The sequence below is a fragment of the Psittacula echo genome (assembly GCF_963264785.1).
Source record: "Psittacula echo genome assembly, chromosome: 16".
NCBI lineage: Eukaryota > Metazoa > Chordata > Aves > Psittaciformes > Psittacidae > Psittacula > Psittacula echo.
Genome location: NC_137752.1, coordinates 5,156,171 through 5,174,516, shown reverse-complemented (window position 1 = coordinate 5,174,516; position 18,346 = coordinate 5,156,171). Strand labels below are relative to the sequence as shown.

At 59.4% G+C, this 18,346-nt stretch overlaps 1 protein-coding gene across 1 annotated transcript; it reads left to right on the top strand.

Annotated features, from left to right (window-relative positions):
• Window positions 1-674: 674 nt before the first annotated feature.
• Window positions 675-17,983, top strand: LAMC3 (laminin subunit gamma 3; the record flags this gene model as incomplete). Its single annotated transcript, XM_080630765.1, has 28 exons — window positions 675-1,092; window positions 4,432-4,736; window positions 4,895-5,025; window positions 5,968-6,134; window positions 6,663-6,851; window positions 7,003-7,120; window positions 7,201-7,299; window positions 7,606-7,742; window positions 9,098-9,214; window positions 9,478-9,670; window positions 9,857-9,973; window positions 10,196-10,410; window positions 12,148-12,336; window positions 12,419-12,664; window positions 12,973-13,126; window positions 13,217-13,359; window positions 13,441-13,619; window positions 13,711-13,849; window positions 14,247-14,452; window positions 14,716-14,792; window positions 14,884-15,018; window positions 15,314-15,458; window positions 15,571-15,732; window positions 16,059-16,161; window positions 16,274-16,473; window positions 16,665-16,811; window positions 17,016-17,115; window positions 17,733-17,983. The coding sequence occupies 28 exons, from the start codon at window positions 675-677 to the stop codon at window positions 17,981-17,983; spliced, it is 4,782 nt and encodes a 1,593-aa protein (XP_080486891.1).
• Window positions 17,984-18,346: the final 363 nt, after the last annotated feature.

Below are 18,346 nucleotides of genomic sequence, written 5' to 3'. Positions count from 1 at the left end.
GTCACCCTCCTGTCCCCATGGGTCAAATCTGGAGGGTGCCACAGTCCTGAGAGGGACCCCCTCTGGCACAGACCATCGTTAGTGTTACCGGTGAAGCTGCTGGTAAGGGCTGGTGATAAAGTGGTTTTGGCACCCTGTGGAGATGCCCCATGGCAGCAGGCAGGGACGGGAGCCCTCACTCGTGAAGTGCTGGTGTGGAGGGTTAGGGGCTGTCCCGGATCTAGCCAGGTTGGTATGAGTGAGGGAGCAGTGTGATTTATGGGGTGAGAAGAGGGTGCTGGGTCTGCTCCAAAGCTTTTCCCTCACCCTCTTCTCGATTTTGGGGCTGTGAGAAAAGTGGAGACCCCCACCAATCTAAGGGAAAACCCATGATGGGGGGCATGTATCACCGCGAGCTCATCCCCGGGGCTGAGAAATGGAGAAGCTCAGCTCCATCTGTGCAGCTCAAGGCGCAAACACCCCCTCCCCAAAGCAAATCTCCACCGGAGGGATCCCATTCTGCCCAGCCCCGCAGCGTGTGGGACCAGGGGAAGCCCAAACCTCACAGCCTGGATTCACACATGAAACTTTCGACATTCCCAGCAGCTTCCACAAGGTGGACCTCGGAGCGAGAGGAGGTGCCGGGCAGGGGGACTTGTCCCATCCCATCCCATCCCGTCCCGCCTGCTCTAGCTATGCCATCCGGAGGAGGCTCAGAGTCCGGGCAGGCGAGCCCCAGCATGGAACAGCATTCCGTGCTCTGGCTGGTGGCCCTGCTGTGGCTGGCGCTTGGGGCAGGGGGCTCATCCTCCTGCTGGGACCCCCGGGGCCAGCCCCGCCGCTGCATGCCTGTCTTTGAGAACGCTGCCTTCGGCCGGGCTGCCCAGGCCACCAACACTTGTGGTTCACCCCCGGAGGAATACTGCCTGCAGATGGGCGCCCGCCACACCAGCGCCCTGTGCCACCGCTGCGATGCCAGCGACGCCCGGCACCACCACAACGCCTCCTTCCTCACCGACTTCCATAGCCAGGAGGAGAGCACCTGGTGGCAAAGCCAGTCCATGGCCTTTGGCATCCAGCACCCCAACTCCGTCAACATCACCCTCCATCTGGGTAAGTGCCGGTGGGAGCCCCTGCAGAGCTCCATGGGCAGTGGGTGCAGCAATACCTGGGTGTGGATGCTCCTGCATCCCATAGCAATTGGTGCTGGTTCAGGGTTAAAGGCAGGATGTTCCCCAGGGCTTTTAGGGGGTGTTAGAAGGGAGATGCCCTCTATGGGGAGATCACTGAAAGGACCCGGGGAGGGTTTGCCCCATCTGTCAGCAGAGCTCTGGTCCTTTGTGGGATGAGGATGCCAGCACTGTGCCAGCCTGTGCTGTTTCCCAGCCACCTCTGCCTGGGGTGCCTGCTCTCACAAGGCTGCTTTTTATCTATTATGCAAGTTGACATAGCGGGGGACAGGCAGGTCCTACCCCTGGCCCCCACAGAGAGCCTTGCCTTCTGTGGGTGAGCATCGTGGGGCCAAGCCTGTGCTGTTCACCCCTGTGCATTGCTGAGGATGCCCAGTATGTCTGATGGACCAAGAGCTCTGCACACACAATCCCAGTTTTCCCAGCTGGGATCTGACCCTCTACATTTCAAATACTGTTCAAGCCGCTCACTCGGAGGGTACTTAAACCCATGGGGCATGCCTGGCATTTTAAAAAGGTTTTTTTAACCTTTGCCTGCCATCTAAACTACCCTGACTATTGGCCAGCGCTGTAAAATCTTCATTCTCTGCAGTCTCCTGCCATCTGCATGCCAAAGGGGGGTAGTGGAGGAGCTGTGATTGGAGTCGGTAAGGGAACAGCGAGTGTTGGTGGGACCCAGTGCCCGGGGTTGGGGTGATGGTGGAGAGCCTGTGCCTGCTCGGCAGTGTCATAGGAGCTGCTTGGCTGGGTGAAGGTCACTGCTTTCCCAGCCCCCTGTGAGCTGATGGACATCTGGCCCTTGTCCCCAGGGCTGGGCTCCCTGCTGGGCATGAGAAGTGATGCAGGAGGAGCCTGCTCCTGCCAGCCCGATGGGAGGATATCTGCCGGCCACTCACCCATCTAACACAGGCTGTCACAGATTCACTCGTGTTTGACGCGGGGCACAGACAATCTGAATGGAACTCGCGAGGCCAAGCAAGCCACCGGCGCTGGGCGAGTTTGTGGCCACCAGTCCCAGTTCAGCACATGGATCTGTGCGGGCTCCAGCACACCAATGTGTGCAGCAGCCCCTCGCCCAGTCTGGGCTGCCCAAGCCTCGGGGTTTGCTTCCCAGTCTTTGTTCTGGTTCTTCCCCAGCTGCAGCCCTGTTGGACCCCACACTTGGGTTTCCAGTGGAGTCTTGTCCAGCCCCTGTGACCTCCCTGCTGTGTCTGTCTCCCATTAACACATCCAAGGCTATAACGCTGCACTGGGCTCATCTGCAGTCCCCGTCCCTGTGTCCCTTCCTGAGCCAGAGTACTCAGAGTACTGATACCAGAGCATCCCTCTGCAAATGCACCCTTCCTCCTGCATGGCTCAAATACTTTGCTTTGCTGAAAAGTGCCATTTTGGTGCCCGGTGCATCGCTGTGACCTTTCCCATAGCTGCTGGGCCCTTTTCTTGTCCCAGCTGCAGACTTTTATTGCTTCCCTAATGCTTTCACTTGGTTTACGGAGGAAAAACCCAACTGGTCCCTGCAGCTCCCAAATGTGGCCCAGGACGGGTCCTTGCTCATCAGCTCCACTGAGTAATCAGGTTTTTTAACCCATGGAGCATGTCCCTGCCATGCTGCTCATCTTGCTCATTCGCAAGTCAGATGTCTTGTAGGCTCTGCAGTGTGGTTACCTGGGGAGCTTATTAACTAACATCAAATGAGTTGGACAAGACCTGTGTTTACCTGCGTGCCGTTGATCGGCATTAATTACATTATCCTCCTTTAAATCTCTCTTCTCCGAGAGGTTTCAGCCACGCTGTTAACAGTGCATCTGACTCGAGCAGATCACTAATCCCAAGCGTGCGTGGCCATTGCATTTACCCTTCAGACAGCAGGGAGGAACCCAAAATACCCGAGGGCAGCACGTCTAAGGGAGCAATCAGGGCTCCTGCTGCTGTCACCCTCTGCTGCCTGTGCTCCCTCCCAGCATCCCTGTCCTGCTGCACACACGGCTTTGGGATGTGTCACACCTTCCCGAGCAGCAAAGGGTAGACAAGCAGCCTGGGTTATTGTCTGGAATTCTTTCCTCTCAGCAGAATGAGGCTGATTTAAATGCCTGTCTGGGAAAAGCACGCGCTCCCTCGGGATGCTTCCCAGGGCAGCCAGTCTCCTCCACCCCGGCTGGAGGCACCGAGCTTGGGCTCCCCCAGCCCAGTGGTGCCTCTCCTTACACAAGGCTGCTTGGAGCAGGGGCTGTTTATTGACACAGTGCTGAGCTCCCTTCCTCTCCCAGAGGAAACTGCTCCAGGAGGTGATGGCCCTGACCTCACTGCTTTGGTTGACATCCCCACAGGGACCGTGCTCTCTGGGAACCAGCGCTTGCTGGGCATCCCCCCGTGCGGGGTGCAGGCAGGGGCACCCCCACTGTTGCAGTCCCAGAGCATGGTGGTGATGGGACAACCCAGCTGTGGCCCCTTCCTGGTCCTCATCACCTCTGGGTGGGCTGTGTGTCCCCCCAGGGTGCTCCCCATGTCCCTGATGGGAGGCAGCTGCTTTTCCCAGTGCTGATAGCTGGGCTGCCTCGGCTCCCCCGCAGCAAAGTTGCAGCACATATGCGACAGTATTCATATGGGCCCAATTAAAGGCTTGTTTTCCTAGTCCCGGAATAACCCCTCTAACATTCCCAACTCATTATCTTTTCAAATAAAGCCAAAACCTTGCAGCTAATTGTTTTGTGCTGTCAGAAGCAGTGCTGTTATGGAGCAATCCAGTCTTTGAGCTGGTCCTTCATCTCTGGCAATTAAGCGGTTCTGATGTTCACTTTGGTGTTTTCTTTTTCCCCTTTTTTATTAATTCTTTCAAGTGCTTTCAGAGCTGCCCCGGGGATTGATGCCTCTCTTTGTCTTCATCCTAGCACAGACAGCGGCAATGCTGGGTCCCAGCCTGCAGGTCCCTGGGAAGGGACTGGCCTTGACCATTCCCACCTCCCTATCCCTGTGGCACTGCTGTCCTGGGGATGCTCCTCAGTGCCCTGGGCCTGACTCTTCCCCTTTGGCAGCTGGTTAAAGCCTGGTTTTAGCAGTGGCTCTTTGATCCTGCAACCCATCTGGTTGGGTGGATCTGGATGGGGTTTGAGCTGCAGTGATAAGTAGCTGGGTGATGTTTTCTCCTCTTTTAGCTGTGGTAGATGGGGGCAGTGCAGGAGGGTGCTGGCAGCTGTGCAGGATGGAGTGCTGGGATGCTGATGCCCATCGGGAGATGGTGACAGTGTTGCGGGTCTGTCCCTAGGCAAAGCCTATGAGATCACCTACGTGAGGCTGAAGTTTCACACCAGCCGCCCTGAGAGCTTTGCCATCTACAAGCGCAGCCGCGCCGAGGGGCCCTGGGTGCCCTTCCAATACTATAGTGCATCCTGCGAGAAGACCTATGGGAAGCGGCAGCGGCTCTACCTGCGCCCAGGGGAGGACGAGCAGGTCGCCTTCTGCACTGATGAGTTCAGCGACATCTCCCCACTGAGTGGGGGCAATGTGGCCTTCTCCACCCTCGAGGGACGGCCCAGCGCGTACAACTTCGATGGAAGCCCTGCGCTGCAGGTGCTGCTGGGGTGGGAGGGGAGATGGAGACTGGTGTCCTGGGATTGAGTGCACTAATGCCTGTGATACCCTGCATCCTTGTAAGAAGAGCTGTGGGATGCATCCCGGTTGGGGAGCTGGTGGTTCAGACCAAAGCATCTTCCCCATGTCTTCTGTAGGAGTGGGTGACTGTCACTGACCTGCTCATCTCCTTGAACCGGCTCAACACATTTGGGGATGACATCTTCAAAGACCCCAAGGTGCTGCAGTCGTACTACTATGCCATCTCTGACTTCTCTGTTGGTGGCAGGTGAGAGCAGGAGTGGTGGGACCTTCCTGGTCTTGTTTGAATTGCGTTTTTGGGGCAAACTGCCCAGATGTGGCTTCCTCCATGTATAAACCAGAGCTGGCAGTGCAGAGATGAGTGATGAAACCTTGAGCCCTTTCAGCTGTGGGCTTTTTTCCACTCAAGCTCTCTCCATTTGCCACCAGCTGTATTTGGTTTGCCCCCTCCCAGCTTTTAACGCTTCCCATGGCTTTTAATGGTGCTGGGGCTTGTGTTACTACTTTTGTGGCCCTGCTTGGTGCCTGGGACCAGTAAAAGAGCGGTCCTGTGGTGCTAGCAAAGAGATACATGGATGCTGGTGGAGGAGCTTGGAGCATGGCCATGGCCTGAGGAGCTGCTGGTGGGATGGGGGAGCAGATATGGGAGGAAGAAGCTGGTGGCATCCACTTGGTGCTGCCCTTGGGCTGTGCTGCAGCTGGAAGGAGCGAGAAATCTCTCTATTGTGTGTAAGAGCTGTCTGCCTCAGGCAGGGCCACGGCTACTCCTCACTGGCCAGCAGTCCCCATCACTGTCATCTCACCCCCCCAGGCTCCAGCAGTTGGAGCTGGTCAGCATCTCACACAGTCCACTCTCAGCGTGTGACCTAAGGGCTGGCTGGGCTGGGAGCACCTCAGGGACACAATGGGCAGCTTCAGTGCCAGCACAACCTGAGCTGCTTCCCTCGAAGCTGTCTGCTTCTCAAGGCCAGGCTGGATGTGGTTCTGGGCAACCTGGTCTAGTTGAAGGTGTCCCTGCTCACTGCAGGGAGTTGCACAAGATGACCTCTGAAGGTCCCTTCCAACCCAAACCATTCTATGGTTCTGGGCAGCCTGCCTCACTGCACAGCCTGGCCATGGCCCCAGTGCTGGCTGCTGCTGCCCGTATGGTGTCAGAGCATCTCACCCCTGTGCCGGGGTCTTACTGCAGGTGCAAATGCAATGGCCACGCCAGTGAGTGTGCACCAGACGAGGCCGGGCAGCTGGTGTGTGTGTGCCAGCACAACACGGCCGGCACCGACTGCGAGCGCTGCCAGCCCTTCCACCAGGATCGGCCCTGGGCCCGCGGCACTGCCGAGGCTGCCAATGAGTGTCTGCGTGAGTATCTCCCAGCTGGCTCCGTGGTCACGGTGTGTGGTTGGTCCCAATGGGGTTTGGTGGTGCTGCATCAGCATGTTTGGCAGCTCCTGCCCTTGCTGCATGGGTTGGAAGCGCCTGCTCTATCCTGTAAGGCTGCTTTGGGCAGGGAGGGAGAAAAGATCCATTCCTGGCAGTGTTCAAAGCCAGGCTGGACAGGGCTTGGAGCAACCTGCTCTAGTGAAAGGTGTCCCAGGCCATGGCAGGGGGTTGGAACTGGATGAGCTTTAAGGTCCCTTCCAACCCAAACCATTCTGTGATTTGCCCCCTTCACAGCATTCTCCTGGGATTCCCCAAGATTTCTTTATCCCATGAATGCAGCCATCTGCTCCATGCATGATACCGCACCTACCATCCAACAGCAGTGTCATTGCCAAAAGCTCCCACCACTGAGCCAAGCAGCCCCTCTGGCTCACTCAACCCCAGAGAACGTTGCTTTAACCCCTCTGCCCCCCAAGTGCCAACCATCATCTGCCTCACCCCCCGCAGCTTGCAACTGCAGCGGCCGCTCGGACGAGTGCTTCTATGACCGGGAGCTGTTCCGGCGGAGCGGGCACGGGGGGCACTGCCGCAACTGCCGCGACAACACGGCCGGGCCGCACTGCGAGCGCTGCCGGCCCAACCACTACCGCTGGGAGCCGCAGGCAGCCTGCCAGCCCTGCCACTGCCACCCCGCGGGTGAGCGCGCCCGCACCGAGCCGGGCTCCGGCTCCAGACCCCTGCCCTAGCCCGGGCTCGGTGGTGGCGATGGTTGGGGTTGGTTGTCCCTTGCCCGGGGGCTCCCCATCGCCCTGGGGTTGAGCCTCAGGGCTGGCCGGGGTTCCCGCAGGCTCCCTGCAGCCGCAGTGCGATAGCTCGGGGACCTGCCTCTGCAAAGCCAATGTGACGGGGTGGAAGTGTGAGCGCTGCAAGGACGGATACCACAGCCTCAGCGAAGGTGGCTGCAGGTGAGGAGGAGCCCGGCGCCGGGCAGGAGGAGTGGGACAGGGCTGGGGCTCACATCATGCCTTTACCTTGCCCTATCTAGACCTTGTGCTTGTGACCCCGCGGGCAGCGTGGGCTCCTGCGACCCCAACACGGGGCATTGCACCTGCAAGGAGAGGGTGGAGGGACACTTGTGCAACAGGTAAGCACTGTGACCCTCGGATGGGGATGGGATCACTGCCCCTCTTCAGGTTTGGATCAATGGTGGGGCTCAGTGGTCAGTGCAGGGCAGGCATCTTCCCTGCCGTGGGGCATTGCTGCTTCCAACCCCCTACACCACCCCTTTGAAAGGATTTGGGGTGGGAATGCTGCAGGGTCACTCCCTGCAGAGGCCCTGCCAAGGTCCTCTGGATCGGGTTGGGCTCACTTGGAGCTGTCTCCAGTCCCCTCTATGGGATGTTGCTGTGGTCCCCTGTGCCACAGGCTCCTGTTTACTCCCCGTGCGCAGGTGCCAGCCGGGCTGGTTCAACCTGCAGCCCCACAACGCCGCTGGCTGCACCAGCTGCTTCTGCTACGGCCACTCCACTGCCTGCACAGCAGCAGATGGCTACGAGGTGGCTCAAGTTCGCTCTGACTTCAGCCAAGGTACCAGCCCCAGCCCTGGGTGAAATGGAGGGCACTGCTGTGCCAGCTCCAGCACCAAAACTCCAGCAGTTTGGGAATGCTGGGGCTGAGCATCCCCCTTTGGGGATAACTGGTGGTGATGGTTGGAGGAGGGATTCTCTGGCTTGCCCCTATTTTGCTGTTAAATCTCAGCTTTTGCCTCCAGCTCCATAGGGATGGGCTATTCCCATGGCATCCCTACAAGCTGATGTGCTCGCAGGGCTCTGCAAGGCTCAGGGTAGGCTGTGGGACCAGGCACAGCCATCCCACCACACCAGGCACTGCCACAGCACTAAAAACCAGCTCAGAAAGAAAAATTGAAAGGATGGAGCCTGGTGGGGATTTTCGCCTTGTTCCCTCCTCTCCCCATCCTTGGCTGGGATAGGGTAGGGATGATGGGAGTCAGAGGAGCGGGATGGGATGCTCTCGCCCTGCCGCATCCAGGGCTATGCATGGCAAGGCTGGAATTGTTCAGGATGCTCAGGGAAACCCTGCCATCTGCTGTGTGCAGCACTGGCTGCAGGCACCATGGTCCCCTTGCGGGGACCCCTGGGCACCCTTCCTCGCCTGCATCCCAACGGGACGTGTGCGCCAGCAAGCAGATGGATGTGAACACGCCAGGCGCTGGTTTATCCTGATTGCCTTTAAACCACTCTGCCAATTGCTGTAATATCTTCCACGGCCTTGAAACAGAGCCAGGCTCTAAACTGAGTCTTTTTTCCACCCTTCATGCAGCCAGTTTGGGGCTGCTCTTTTAGGGACAGGTTTGGCAGAGCCCTGGGGCTGGGATGCAAAAGGCACTCCCCAAAGCATTCCCCATCCCACAGCTGAGCTGGATCAGATGGAAGTTTCCGTCCTGGGTGAAAAGGTCCATATTTGGGGTGATTTGATAATACAGCCCAGCCTGGGAGGCATTTCCAAGTGTTCAGCCTGGGGCTGGAAGAAATAACTGACCCTGGGGAGTGGGGAGGTTTAACTGGTTTCTGAAGGAAACCAACTTCATGCAATTACATCCCGTCTCTCCTGAGCTTCCTGTGCTCTCCAGCCCACAGTAATGTTGGAACCACAGCACAGACAGGGGGGCAAAAGTTTAAAGATAGTAATTTCCTCCAAACCTAAGAAAATAAACAGATGGGGGATGGATAGGGCCGCTTCCCAGCGCGTGGGAGCACGGAGCCCAAACAGAGCAGGGTGTTACAAAGTGCTGGTCGCTTCCAAGACCCTGGAGAGGCTTGGAAGGAAGGACAGAGCCCCCCAAAGCAGCAACCCCCCTGCTGCTGGGCTGGTGGGGACTCACTGCTCTCTTTGCCTGTGCATTGCTGTGTGTTGTCACACAGGGCTGGAGGGCTGGACTGCTGCAGCTCCGGGTACCACAGACCTGCCGCTGCACTGGGCTGATGGGGAGATCATCACTGAGTGGGCTGGAGAGGAGCCCGTGGATTTCCTTGCACCAGGTATTGTGTGTGATGGGTCCCTGGGGTCCTGCTCTGCCGTGGGGATTGCTACACTGATGTGTGAGGGGCTGGGCTCCATCCCAGAGCTGAGCATGTTTCAGTAGCACAAGGCAGTGGGGAGGGATTGGAGTAGTGGATTAAGACCCTGGGAGAGCAGATGGGGGCTAGCCCTGCACCTGCAGGGTGACCATTGCTTTTGGTGATGCCCCATCAGAGCTGGTCCCTCCATGTCCTACAGACTTTGCTCCTCTCTTCCCTTGCAGAGAAGTTTCTGCAGAACCAGCGCCTCAGTTACGGGCAGCTCCTGTCCCTGCTGCTGGGAGTGGAGGGGATGGTGATAGAGACTGGGGTGCCCCTGCTCCAGGTCCAGCTGGTGCTGGAGGGCGAGGGGCTGGAGATCACCATGCCCAGCAGCGAGAGTCATCCGCAGCGTGGAAAGCAGGCTGTCACCTTCAGGTACCCACACTGCGCTTTGGGGAACCTTGGCTGGGTTTGGAACACATGCCCTGTGCTCCCTGCGTCCCTCAGGGATTTAACTGTGCCCCCTTGCTGTGCCTGCGTCCCAGTGGGGAGCCGAGCTGTCCTGCAGCACATGGCTGTCGGGCTGGCCCTGTCCTTCCTCCCTTGTTCCTTCTCCAACAGGCTGCACGAGGCAGAGGAGGGTGTGGAGCCTTCGTTGTCAGCCTTCAGCTTCCAGCGCCTGCTCTCCAACCTGACCGCCCTCCGCCTTCGTGTGAGCCATGGTCCTGGGCAAGGTGAGTGCCTCCGTGACTCGTCCCCTTGGGGACCAAGCTGGGAAAGGGCTGGGGACATCCCAGCAGCATCAGGCTCTCAGGGATGAGCGGGTATAAATACCAGTACCGATACCAAGGGGTATTTTGGGGTCTCCTGTGCCTGTGTGGAGCGTTTCCAGGCACGATGGAGAGAGCAGAGCCAAGGGCCCTGCCACCCCATCAAGCTGCTCTCTGCTCTCGCAGGCAGGCTGTCCCTGGGTGAGGTCCAGCTCACGTCCGCCCGCCGCGGGCCGGGATCAGGGGCAGGCTGGGTGGAGGAGTGCTCGTGTCCCGCGGGATACACGGGGCAGTTCTGCCAGTCCTGCGCACCCGGCTTCAAGCGCGAGATCCCCTTCGGTGGCCCCTTCGTCAGCTGCGTGCCCTGCGCCTGCAACCAGCATGGGGATTGTCAGCCCCTCTCAGGTATGCACCCTCAGATCCCCCATTCGCCCCGTGCTATGTGAATGGGTGACAGATCCTGCCTTTGCTTGTTTCTGAGGGATGCTGGAAACCATCTGGGAGGTTTCAGTACCCAAAACCTGCAAGTTGAACTGGTTGTAAGGACTGGGTTTGTAACTGCAAAGAGAGATAATGAATGAAGAGCAATTATGGTGGTAATTTCTAAGGGGACTATCTTTCATGATACTTTATGAACTTAAAGGATGAGGAAAGATTGGTGCTGGTCCTCAGAGGAGTAGGCAGGCAGGGATCAGGGTAGGAGGGACACAGGATGGGTCTCACAGGAGCATTGCTGCCCGATGAGCAGAGCAGGACTTGGCACAGCCCTTACACTCACAAACTGGGTGGAAACCTGAGCAGAGAAACAAGGAAAAGAGCAGGAAAACAGAGCAGTGCCAGGCTTGCTGGAAGTTACCAGAGCATCCGGCTCTCATGCTGCCTGCCCAAGCCCTGTTCTGCTTCCATATCCAGCTCAGAGGTGCGTGACTGCAGCAGGGACTGTGGCTTGAAGGGAGGAAAAAGCAGTCTTCAGGGCAGCGTGGCTGTGTCTGAGGTGGTTTGTGGGGTGTTGGCTCTCCCCTCTCCTCCCAGCAAAGTGTCTGGATGGCTTTGGTTGGGGAAAGGGGGCAGGACTGCAAACTGCTGCCCTGGAGACTGAGCCGGCTGCATGAATCCAGCACCAGGCTCAGGGCTGTCAGCCCCAACAGATCAGAGCCATGAGGGGTTCATGAGATGCTGCCATCCCCCCTGCAGAAAGCAGCAGCTCTGATCGGCGCTGGGAATAAGACGATGCATTTGGTACCCAGACGGAGCCCCTGGGGCTCCTCCCTGGCTGCCTCTTCTGGGCGAGGAGCTACAATAGTGCATGGCTGGGACGGGAAAGGCTGGCAGTGACTTTGTGCTCAGCAAGTGCCCTTGCCCTTGTGAGCAAACTCGCCCCATGTCCTGCAGAGCTGGGGCTGGTGCCACCGACTGCACAATCCCAAGGGATGGGGTCAGACTTTTGATGCCCTGGCCCGGGCGCTGCCAGCCCGCGTGCTTCCTTTGGTTTTATTTTTCCTGCCACCCACTTTTCCTTTCCTTTCGATCGTCCTGCTCTGCCTGGATATGGGGAAAACGGAAACACACCCATTCCCTCCTGCGCAACCCATCTGGTATGACCTGACCCCACGGGTAGGGGGGGAAAATCCTCCCCCTGGCTCCTTCCTCCAGTCAAGCAGAGCATCTGCCTGGAGGTGGGGGCATCCTTCCTCCTCCTCCTCCTCCCAGCTGATTTTGGAAGGCCATGACGCACCGGCTGGCTCCCGGTGGGTGCTGGCTGGCTGCTCCCGTGTTCCATGACAGGCTGGAGATCACACGCCTCGCTGCTGCTGGGAAATGTGTTGTGCATTATCGAAGGCGCCGACAGACTCCGGGCACATTGACGGTGCTGCCAACGCCGCCTCATCCCAGCACTGCAGGGGAGTGCAGGGCTGGCAATGTGGCCCTGGTCTCCTCTCCAAAACCTTGTTCCTTGAGCAAGAACAGGGAGGGAAAACATTCCGAGTTGTGGTTGGGGATGTGCAGTCCCAGTGGGATCCCGTGGCTGGAGCTGTGCATCCCTCTCTGGCGCTCAGCACTTGGCTTTCCATCCCTCCCGCAGTCCCTGTAGTTATTAAAGGCTGTTTCTGCAGGCCCTCAGCCCCATGTTCCTCCTCGCAGGGCACTGCCAGTGCTTACACAACACAGAAGGTCCCTCCTGCGAGCGCTGCAGCCCCGGGTTTTACGGCAACCCCTTCGTAGGGCGTTTTGATGACTGCAAACCATGCCCCTGCCCCGGCAGCTCACCCTGCACTGAGGTGCCCAGCACCGGGGAGGTTGTCTGCACCCATTGCCCACCAGGGCAGAGAGGTGAGGCTGGGGACGGGTGGGCAAGGGGGCATTGGGCAGCGCAGGCATGCCTGGATCCTCTCCACCTTTTTGCCTTCCCCAGGGAAACGCTGCGAGCTCTGTGATGATGGATTTTTCGGGGACCCCCTTGGGCAGAGGGGCCCCGCGCATCCCTGTGTCCCCTGCCAGTGTCATGGGAATGTGGATCCTAATGCAGTGGGCAACTGTGACCCTGTGTCCGGCCAGTGCCTGCGCTGCCTGTACAACACAATGGGCGAGCACTGTGAGAGGTGTCGGCCGGGCTTCTACGGGGATGCGCTGGCTGCGAATCCTGTTAGGAAGTGTGCACGTACGTATGGTCCTGGGGGCTGGTGCTGCTTCCCTGAGTCCCACTGCAGCCAGAATCCTCCCAGCAGTGGAGGCAGAGGGCGAAAAGGGAATGCCCAACAGTTTTAGGGGCTGAGGGATGGTTAGGGTTGGTCCCAGATGCCTAGAAATGGTCTTTGCCCCCTTCCCCCACTGCCATCCTGCCCTGGAGATACTCTGTCCACTCAAAGCCTTGTTTGATGGGGGGATGTGGCCCTCCATGTTTATGGGGCTCAGCCCTGGTGCCCCATTCCCCATGCCGTGATGTAAGCAGTATTTTGTCTCCCATAGCGTGTGGTTGCAACACTGATGGCTCAGTCCCGGGGCTGAAGGGCTGCGATCCCAGCTCGGGCCAGTGCCACTGCCTCCCACATGTGACAGGCAGAACCTGTGGGCTCTGCCAGCCCGGCTACTACAACCTGCAGCCTGCCATGGGGTGCAAGAGGTAACGTGGGGCTGTGAGGTGTCAGCAGTGGCTGTGGATCCCCTTCTCTGGTCTCTACTCTTTACATTCATCACTCATGCGTCCCCCCAGCTGCCAATGCCACCCGATGGGGTCACAGGACAGCGAGTGCCATGCACTGACGGGGCAGTGCTCCTGCCAGCCCGGTGTCACAGGGAAGCAGTGTGACCGCTGCCACCACGGCTTCTTCGGCTTCTCTGCCAGGGGCTGCCGAGGTAACAGGGATGGGGACTGTGCCGTGGTCCCTGAACCAGGGCTGGCAAGCAAGGTGTGATGCCTTTCTGCCACTGCTGCAGCCTGCAACTGCTCGCCGCTGGGCTCCATCACACCGCAGTGCCACGAGAACAGCACGTGCCTGTGCCGCCCCGGCTTCGTGGGCTACAAGTGTGACCGGTGCCAGGCCAACTTCTTCCCCGACCCACCCAGCTCCGGCTGCCAGCAGTGTCCTGCCTGCTATGGGCTGGTGAAGGACGAGGTACCGCTTGTGTCCTGCCATTGTGGGTGCACCACCCTTGCCCCAGTGCTGCGTCACTCTTCTGCTGTGTCCCCCCATGTCTTTGCTGCAGGCTGACCAGCTGAAGGCCAGGCTGCAGGAGATGGAGGAATGGCTGCAACAAACAGGCTGTGATGCCCGCCCGGGCCAGTCCCTCATGATGAGAGATGCAGCCCGGGGAGATGGGCTGCCCAGTGCTCACCTCCTGCAAGGTATGGAGACACCCCTTCACTCCCCACGTCACCCTCTGGGGACCCTCTGCTCCCACAGGGTGCTGTGATATGCTGGGTGAGTGCAAGGAGGTCCCAAGTCAGTGCTGGGATCAGCACGGGTGATGGGGTGACTGAGAGGGGGCCGTGCCTTGTGTAGGACAGAGCACTGCAGGGATGCTTGCATCAGTGAGGTTTTGAACAGCCAATGATGAGCATTACTGGGGGCTGAGCAGGGCACCCTTTGGGTGCTGCATCCCATGGTCCCTCCTGAGCACTTGGGAGCGAGTTGCCTTCCTCTTTCATTAGCAGGCAGTGGGAAGGGTCTTGGGCTTGAGACAGCATTGGGGAGCCCTGAACACATCCATGGGCATCAAGCAGCTGCCTGTGCTGCCTGCAGGTGCCCGGGCCATCCTCTTGGCACAGGTAGGGCAGCTGGCAGGGGTGCTGGGCACCGCACGGGGCCGTCTCAGCAACACCAGCCAGGCCAGTGGCTGCTCTGGCCACGGACACCCCAAGACCTGCACCCTGCTGTCGGAGATCGGAGCCGCGCTGCAGTCAGCACAGCGGGAGATCCTGCGTGCTGCGGACACCCTGGCTACCACGGTGCGGGTCCTGGGGGGGCTGGTGGCCATCCTGGGGGGCAGTGGGGTGTGCAGGACTGGTGGGTGGGATGTGACCAGCACTGCAGGGGGAAGCCTGGGGTCCATGTGGGTACAGCCCTCCTCACAGCTGGGTCAGGAGGAGCCATCTCCCTTGCTTGCAAACCTCCTCCAGCTCTTTGGGAGGTTCTCATTGGTGCTGGGCTGGTGGCATCCAGGGGTCCCTGCTCCTCGCTGGGATCTCACTGCTGCTGTTTGTGTTTCAAGGAGATTCCCCAGGAAATCCCTCAGCAGCCCACAAACTGGAGCCACCGGGCGCTGGAGGCGCGGGCACTGGCCACAAGGTACATCAGCACGCACAGGAAGGGGAGCTGCCTGCCCGGCTGTGGGTGCAGGATCCTAACATCACCCCTCCGCGTTTCCCTGCCCTTGCAGCCATGAGGACGCCTTGGTGCAGGTGGAGGCAGTGGTCGGGAGGGCGCTGCGTGCCTCCAACGCCAGCTCCGAGCTCCTGCGGAGCCTGCTGGAGGGGAATGCAACGCAGGATGTGCAGCGCGAGCTGGAGGCCGGGTGAGGGACTGGCAGCAAGGGGGCCTGCAGGGCACCACAGCCCCTTGCCCCTGGCCGGGTCACTGTTATAAGACTCAGTAACAGTGATTTAGCATCTGCCCAACAGGGATGTGCTGAGTCCCATCAAACTCATTGCACTGCAGTGCTGCAAAGCGGAGAGCCAGGGTGCTCTGTGCTGGGGGTGCTTCAGGGAAAGAAGCCCACATTTCCTGCTACATCCATGACTGGGGCCAGGTCTCAATGGTCATCTCCATCCTTTCTGTCCCCGGGTGACAGTGGCTTCCTGTGCATGTAGGTACGAGGAAATCCAGCGGGCACGGGATGAGCTGGGCGCTGGCATGGCCGAGGTGGCAGCGGAGGCCAGGAGAGCTTTAACAGCCGTGCAGCAGGCGAATGCAGACATGGCCAAGCAACTTCCGCGGGTGTCCACACTGGGGCAGGTGAACAGCATCCACACTGAGGCTCCTGCTTGCATCCCTACCCCATTGGACAGCGCTGCCTCCCGGGCCGGGAGATTGCTGTCATGGAGCGTTGACATCCCTGATCCCACAGCAGACGCTGCTGGCACAGGCTGGAAACCTGGCACAGGACACGGCAGCGCTGGAGGAGGCAGTGGAGGCGCAGGAGCCATCAGCTCTGCAGGCCATGGAGGCATCTCGTGCTCTGGCAGCCGGCCTGCACCAGGAGCTGCAGAGGACTCGTGGCTTCAAGCAGGTGAGTGCTGCTCACCTGCATGGGGTGTCCCTGTGGAGTAAGTGATGGGGATCCACTGTTCCAGCTGGAGCAATGAGCAGGCTGGATGCATCCCTCTCCTGCCTCCTACCCAGGGCACAGAGGGTGGTTGAGACCCATTCCCACTGCTCCAACGACTGGGAGGGGGTCAGGGTGCATGTTTCAGGAGACATCTCCCCTTAGGATCCCGGATCTCCCAGGGAGCTCACCTGCCAAGCATGATCAGGCTTGATCAGGGATCCACGTTTCCCAGCTGGGTGCAGCTCTTTGCCTCCTCCCCAGCCTCACTCCTTCTCTCCTCTCCCCAGCTGCAGGACCAGGCTGGCTCTGCCCATGGCACAGCCACATTGGCCATCTCACATGGAAAAGCTGTGCTCTCTGATGCAGAGTCCCTCCTGGCCAGCGTGGAAGGTAAAAGGCACCAGCCAGAGCATCTCTGGCCACAGCTCAGCTCTCATCACACTGGCTCTGGGTTCCAAGGAGAGAAAGAGACAGTTTGGTGATGGCCGGGTTGTCCCTGCAGGCATGAGGAAGATGCTGGGGCATCGGAAGGGCCAGGCTGCCCTGCACAGGAGGATGGTGCTTGTGCGGGGTAGGACGATGGTGGAGGCCCAGAGGAAGATTAAACAGGCAGAGAAGACACTGGGAAACTCCTTATCCATCTCCACTGCAGCCCAGAGGACAGCCGGGGAGGCTGAGAGAGTCGCTGGGGAGAGCGCCAAGGTCTGAGCAGAAGGATGTGAGGTGCAGGAAGCCCACATTAGGCTGCAGGACATGGCTGGGCTGGCAGGCAGCACATCCTTGTCTGCATTGCAGATCAGGGGGATGCACCTGACCAGGGCTCCAGCCTAGGAGCCAGCCATGGTCCACCTGCATGTCCCGATGTGACTGTCCCCATCTCCATCCCTTTGCAGAGGGCACAGGCTGTGCTGCAGGAGAGCAAGCATGCCCGCAAGCACGCCAGCCAGCTTGCTATGCGTGCCAATGAGACCCAGCGGGAGCTCTCCCGGCAGGAGCATGTGGCTGAGAAGCTCAGGAGGGACCTGGAGGAAGCACATCAGGTGAGCTGGGCACCCTCAGGCAGGCTGTCCTCCATAGAGCCTGGAAGGGGATTTGCCCACAGGGGAAAGCACAGGGAACAACCTGGGAATTCCAGCTTCGCTGTATGGGGATTGCCTTGGGGATGTTCCTGGGATTCCCTCGCTGCTCCTGTCCAGCCAAAGGGCAGTGGTGCCCCTGATCTGGGTTTCTGTCTGTGTTGGAAGGTGGGGACAGAGGTGAATGACATGGCAAAAAGTCTCCAGGAAGCCCGGGGCTCGCTCATTGCGGACATCGAGACCCTGAACGACCTGCTGCAGAGCCTGGGTGAGACAGGGTCCTGCGGAAGAGACAGCCTATTGGGGTTTGAGGCTCTCCTGATCGCTGGTGCTGTCCCTCTGTCCTCTGGCATTCAGGCTGAGCTGGGTGCCTTTGCTCAGGGTCTTAGCAAAGAGCTTCTTGAGGGCTCATATCTCAAGGACAGCCCTCGTGCAGAACGGATTGGAGCTTGCTAAATGTGTGTGCTCATGCCTGGTGTGGGGACACTCATCTCCCTTGGCATCTCCAGGAGAAGCAGGGCTTGGTCAAGGTCCCAGTCCCTTTGGAGCCAACGGATGGCTTCCCTCCTTTGTTGCTGGTTGGGTTTGTTCCATCTCCTCCTGCTTTGATCATCTGGGTGTATTTCTGAGTGCTCCAGCACTTGTGCATCTGAGCAGCTTTGTAAAGGGGTGGAAATCATCACCCATCTGTAAGAGAGATGTGCCCCAGCCCTGCCTGCAGCCACAACCCTATTTGCTTATCTGCGATCCCTGGGAAGCTGCACTGCCTCCATGCCCCGCTGCACCCGCTCTCTACAGTTCGCCTGGTGCTGAGGGTCTGGAGCATGTCCAGAACCTCTGTTCCCAGCTCTTTGCCTCTCATCCCTGTCCTCTTCCTTTGCCCAGGCAACCTGGAGCCAGCCGTACCGGTGGATGCAGTGCTGAGTGCTGGGCGGCTGCGGCTGCAGCAGCTGCAGCTGCGTGTGGCTGCACCAGGCGCCCTGGCTGGACAGCTCAGCCTGCTGCAGCAGGAGGCCGCGCGGCAGCAGGAGAAGATCCAGGCGGTGGAGAGCGACCTGGCTGAGATCCGGGCTGACAAGCAGAACCTGGAGGACATCCTGCGGAGCCTCCCCGAGGGCTGCTCGCAGTGGCAGTGACAGGTCCACGGCGGCTGCTCCATCACATCTGTGCTCCCCTGCAGAGCAAAGGACACCCTGTGTTCACCAGCATCGATCCCCCCACTGCTCTCCATGCTGTTCTCCATACAGTATCACAGCCCAGGTCCTTTTTTGCACCGGTTCAGGCTCAGCAACCCACGTGCTCTGTGGTGTGACTTTGGCCACCAGCTGTCCTCAGGGCAGGAGGGCAACCAGCTACCAGTGACCACCCATGTTCCTGCAGGATATGGAGGAACATGGTCATGGAACATCACAGAGTTGGTCTCTCACCATGGAGTGAACAAAGAACTGCCACCGATCTCCATGCTCATCTGTCCCACCGCCAGGGAGGGACTGCTTATC